The sequence below is a fragment of the Contarinia nasturtii genome, unplaced genomic scaffold (assembly GCF_009176525.2).
Source record: "Contarinia nasturtii isolate CC-2019 unplaced genomic scaffold, AAFC_CNas_1.1 Cnas_scaffold_493, whole genome shotgun sequence".
In the NCBI taxonomy this organism is placed as follows: domain Eukaryota; kingdom Metazoa; phylum Arthropoda; class Insecta; order Diptera; family Cecidomyiidae; genus Contarinia; species Contarinia nasturtii.
This window is the reverse complement of record NW_022197846.1, coordinates 786283-792282: the sequence shown is the minus strand read 5'-3', so window position 1 is coordinate 792282 and position 6000 is coordinate 786283. Positions and strand designations below refer to the sequence as shown.

Genomic DNA, 6000 nt, shown 5'->3' with positions numbered 1-6000 from the left:
TTTTTCCTATCGTTATTTCTATTGTCGACTGTTTTATTGCTTTTCGTTCATAGAGATTTTCATTGGTTTGTGTCTCGTTTTTGTATATCTCGGTCGTTTGGCATATGTGTATTCGCACTCGTTTTATGACATTCAAATGACACGTTAACACTCTAACCATTAGCAGAAACTAAACGCACCAAACATTAAAAGCGACGAGAAAAAAAGATGAAATATTAAATTGTTTGTAAAACGGACACACAAACAAATGACCGAAAAATACGCATGTTAGAGTCAGAGAAAGAGACAGAGAAAGAGAAAGATGGATAGGAAGAGAGAGAGAGAGAGAAAACGAGATATGACTGTGATAAAATCACAGTTGTTGTATTCAGACAAAGAATTTTTTGCTCAAAAATGCAGCTTATATTCATTCACTCCATCACTAAACAATATGCAGTTTTATTGAAGAATATGAAGTTTAATATATTGCCCATAAAGTAGAAAGGATTTTCTTCTTACCATGTAAACTTACCCGGCGACGATGTGACCCAACCATTGACATATTTTTTCTTTGCCATTTCTCTAAATTTTCAACACATGTAGAATTGTAGATACTGTAAGTCCAAAACTCATAAAAGAAAACAATAGTGTTTAATTTTTTTTTAAACTTTTTCCGAACAAAAAAGGTTGTTTTATTCGTTTATTTCAGGGCGGTATAATTAATATTAGTCATAATAATAAAGCCCAATAATCGTAATAATAATCGTAGAATAGTTTTTAGCAATAAACATAAAAAAAAGTTGTTCCTTATTTTTGTTGCAATTGCATTTTGTTGAAAACAAAAATGACAATGTTTTTAGGTAAAAATATATATACAATACACATATTTGTGACATTTCGTCTTCTGTCTTTCCTCTTTCGTTCTTCCAACATTTCATTCTTTTAACATAAAACTATAATTTCATTTTCTCTAATGTTGGAAATCGTCTATACAAAAATTCTTAACGCAAAAACAATGTGTTTGTTTATTTTATTTTTTCTTCATTTTCAAATGCAATCAATTTAATTTGTATATAATATAATTTTCAACTTTTGGTTTGATTTAGTCGTGTTTTGTCTCTTTTTCTTCCACTCCGTCTCTTTGTATTTATCACTCACATTTTCAGTAAAAAAATTTCGTAAACATGTGGTTTTTTCAGATTTTTTTTTATCTAATAATATCAAATGAAAACATACATTTTGAACTTGTATATCATAAAAAAATCTAAAACAAAAATAGTAGAACCTTCAAATTAATTTTCAATAAATCCAAATATAAACCAAAGTAAACGAAATTAACGTTTCTTAATACAATTATAAAAAAGAATATTTGATTTAAAAAAAAACATCAGCAGAAGGAAATGTACATTTTTAAACATTTTTTTTTTGTAGAAACATAAAAGAATTTGAAAAAAAGCTAATCTTCCTAAATGTTGTATTAGTGATTTAAATATTTTTTTCTTTCATGATTATTTTCAAATATTTGTTCAATGCAGTTATACAGAACCAGTTCTGTAACGCTTTACGAATTTAATTGAACAATTTTATTATTATTTCTATTGCTTAGTTTTAGGTTGTTCTTGGTTTTGTTTTCATTTTTTTTTTTCATTGATTTGTATTTGCAAGGGAATACATTTTTATAATGATTTGCATTTTACTTGATATTGTATACAATGTACTCATAAATGAATGAAACTGAAAGCAAAGCCAATCTTATTTCTATCATTCAGTTGACTATTGTTTTATTTTTCTTTCTCGCTTTTGTATTTTCATGATTTAAATATAAAAAAATAACATTCAGGTAACAATGAAACAAAAAAAAAAACACGAAAGTGCGGCGTTAATTAAGTTGTTTGAATTGTATTGGAACAATGCAAATGGCTGTGTTGCTCTTTAAGTTGAATTGGTTTCCAGTTTTGTTTCTTGTTTGTATTGTATAGTTCATTTTATCTATTTTGAATTAAATTCGCCAAATCTTACTATTTATTAGCTTTGTCTTGCAATTGAAAAGAAAATTATGTCCGAATCTGAATCAATAATCAATTTTAATAACATATTGACATACGTAATATGTATGAATTAGGAATATTGGAATGGAATAATGGATCATCCAAAAACCTTGTTTGGAAATCGGATATTTTATTTATATAGATGAAATACGTATGAGAGAAGAGCGTTAAGTTTTATATTTCTATTGCAATGTTGCATAGAATATTGCATAATTTCTATCTGATAACGTTCAGATGGCACATAGCCTTAAACAGCCGAATCAAGATGAATGTAATAAATTTTACAGAACTATAATTTTTTTTTTTGCGAAATGACGACGTTTCATCTCATTTTGTCTTTGCTTCCGCTGAGACCTATTGTTGAAACCGCACATCGACCAAAAATATAACTTTCGATTTTGGTTACAAACAAAGAGACAAGGTCTCACTTAACTGAGTTAAATGAATTTCATTTAAAAAATTCCAGATCTCCATCACCTTACAAGCCACAGGCTAAAATTCACTCTTGTCAACTTTGGTAATTTCATGATCGCATCCAAGCCCATTTGCGAGAGTTGAGTGCATCCGTACAAATCGATGGAATGCAAATTGTGTAGATATTCTGCTAATGATTGTAGTCCTTTATCGGTGACCTTATCGCATTGGCCGATGTTAAGTGTTTCCAAATCAAGTAAGTTCTTGGCAATGCGCATAAGACCTTCATCGGTGATTTGACAATGATTTAAACTTAGCGAATTCATATGAAACAGACCCTGTGATAGATGATTCAATGCTTGATCACCAATTTTATCACAGAAACTTACGTCGAGGGAGGTAACCGTGCATCCACCTTCAGTTAAATAAGCCATACCAATGTCTGATATATTATCACATGCTCGTAGATCGAGCTCCTTTAGATTTGGCATGCGCGCTAGGTACTTTAAGCCGCTATCGGTAACTGATACACAGAAGCTTAAGTTAATCGATTCAACGGTTGGGAGACCTTGTGAAATGTATTTCAACGATTCATCGGTAAGACGTGGACAATCCTGTAGACCAAGATATTTCAATGTAAGCGATTGATCGGATGGTGATGCGACGGCTGTTTTATCTTTATTCAAACCGGCCAATTGGCAAATTCCCTGGTCGGTAATTTGCCAACATGATCGTAGATTTAATCGTTGTAATTTCTTCAGTTTTATGGCAATGGCGGACAATGATGCATTTGTTAAGTTACAACAACCTCCCAGGTCTAAGATTTCTAGATTTTTCAAATGGTATGCTATTCGATTGAGGCTTGTATCGGTGATTTGTTTACACAGTGACAAATTGAGAATTTTTAAATTCGGCAAATCTTGGTTAAATGCTTTGCATAGATTTGAATCAGTAATGCTATAGCAGCCGCTTAAATTCAACGTCTCTAAATTGGGTACACCGGAGATAACATCTTTTATTGTTCGGTGAAGCGATAGCACCTGGACCTTGCGAATACCACGTCGTTGCAATGATGTGAATAAATTGTTATTCTTTTGTCGTAAGTGTAATCGAGCTTCAACACCTTTCCATACACGTTTTTCATATGCAGCATCACGCCATGCTGTGCATACTTGAGCGGCTCGGCCTCGATCGCGTACGCTTAGTTTCGAAAAAATTTGCGTTAAAATTTCCGGATACAAGTGGGTAATATGTGTTCCCTCTGGTTCATTTTGCTCCTCCGACGCAATATTCGTTGAATCGATGAGCTTTTGTGAATGCACCAATGACGATGATGATGATGACGAAGATGTGGTTTGTTGAGATTGCTGCGGTTGATGACTCAGTCCAATGTGTCGTTGCTGTTGATTCGAATGAAAAAATACAGGTTGTAAATGTGGCCGATGTAATGGATATGGACCGTAACGATGATGGTGAAAATGTTGTCGATGTGGTCGATGTGAAATTGAACCGCCGCCATTACTAATACCGATGCTCATTCCATTTACAAGTCCGCCACCTATCATGCTGGGCAGCTCAGTTTGCATGAGCGGTGCATCCTCCATCATGAGGAAAGTGATTGTGTGTAACGCAAAAATTTTGTTTACTAATTTATTTTCACCAAACTAAAACACTGATCGAAGCCTTTTTTGTATCAATTTATGTCGCAGAAAAATTTGTTTACCAATTTTGATTTTTACTTTTTTTTCGTACTCTTCAATTGTTCACAAAACTCAAACAACATTTGATCCACAAAACAATTTTTCAGCTAATATTTCTTTTTTTTTATTTCAATTAATATTTTATATTTTCTTTGATTATATTATATTTTCGTTTTTTTTGTTTTGTTCAAGTATTTACTACAAATTTACTTCAGCTTGACGAAATCACATATTTTTCGGCCACTCACTATATGTTCGATAACTTGAAATTTTGATAAACACCGCCGAAAAGACGTATGTCATTGCCGATCAACTGTTTACGGATAACTGAATGGCTGTGTGCACTTGGGTGTTATGTGTACTGTACAAGTTGTGTGTTTGCTCGCACACAAGCGTCGTCTGACATTATCTCAACCTTACCAACACAAATGCGTTTGCTTGTTGTATGCACAGATATGTGCGAATGTGCAGCCATAGACACAATACGAACAGGTTCTCGTTGTTGTTGGTGTTAGAAATGAACTGTGTGCGATGGTGACTCAAATGTTTATTGTTGTGTGCGTGTGTGTATGCGTATGCGTTTTATTTTCTTTTGTTCATGTTGAAATTGTGGATGAATGCATTCTCTTTCATAGTACATAAATGTAAAATGTACGCTTTGAAGGCTCGACAATACAGACACAATATGGAATATGTGCACGTTGTATATATGTACGTATTAATATACATACTTAACAGCAGTATATACATATACATATGAATGTATGCACATGTAATGTATGAATGTAGTCACGTGGAACACGCAGTTTTTCCACGTTCAGCGCATTTGAAGATAGAAGATAGAAATGCAGCAACAACAGCAGGGCAAATTGAAGGCTATAGCAGACAGGCATACACATCAAAAACATATCGATATACAGAAGAGGCACATGCGAAAGATGAAAAAGGAAAGAAAGAGGGGGCGCAAAAGAGATAGATGCACGAATGGTAGAGAATTCCATTACTGCAACTTAGGAGAGTGTGATTTCAATGCAAGTTTTTAATATGTATGTGAAAATGTTCGTATGAGCTTAAGAGCTACAATGATACGATACACACAATTTTATTTGTTGGTCGGTAAAAACCGAATGCAAAGACGAAAAATCAGGCAGGCAAAATATTTTTGAAGACGCTTGAACGGAAACTTACACCATTTACGCCATTTTCAAAGGCAAAATGTATCAAAGAATTAAAATGAAGAAAGAAAAAAAAATTCATCCTTATTTTGCTTGTTTTCTATCAAACTATTTCTATTCTGATGAATATGAGACTGTAATATGAAACTCATACATAGCAGACGATCATACTTAAGATTTTAACAGAAAACATTGAAAATACTCTCTTTCGCCCCTTTTTATTTTATGTGAGTTATTAATTAAACAAAACATTAAAATGATTGTCATTTTCAAAAAATATTATTCTATAAAATAATGTTTAATCGTAAGTAAATTGATCAATGAATGTAAAAACATGCAAGTACGATATTCGTGCTTCGTAACAGCTGTTTGATTAATTTTTTCGCCTATTTTACACGAAATTTTATTTATTATTTGGCAGTATATTTGGTTGGGTGGTGAATGCATTATTCACTTACTATATTATGGGTGGGAGGTGTAATATTGTTTTGAATTCTTTACGGTGGAAATGGATTTTTTTTTGTTTTGTTACATTGACAGAAAAATTATAATACGTACCGACACCGGAATAAACGAATAATGTCAGCGGATCTCCCACGTTAAGATCATTTGCTTTCTTGCTTTGATGTGAGTTGTGTGCTTTTTTTACTTGGAAATGGACGACGTGTTACGATACACTTTGTA

At 32.6% G+C, this 6000-nt stretch overlaps 1 protein-coding gene across 1 annotated transcript; it reads right to left on the bottom strand.

Moving 5' to 3' along the window:
• Positions 1–726: 726 nt before the first annotated feature.
• On the bottom strand, positions 727–4798 carry LOC116339117 (F-box/LRR-repeat protein 14). Its single transcript, XM_031764791.1, has one exon. The coding sequence runs from the start codon at positions 4046–4048 to the stop codon at positions 2501–2503; it is 1548 nt and encodes a 515-aa protein (XP_031620651.1). The 5' UTR covers positions 4049–4798; the 3' UTR covers positions 727–2500.
• Between the last annotated feature and the right edge of the window lie 1202 nt (positions 4799–6000).

Bases quoted from the DNA above. Each gene is read 5' to 3' on its own strand.
- LOC116339117 (XM_031764791.1), bottom strand. From the start codon at position 4,048: ATGATGGAGGATGCACCGCTCATGCAAACTGAGCTGCCCAGCATGATA.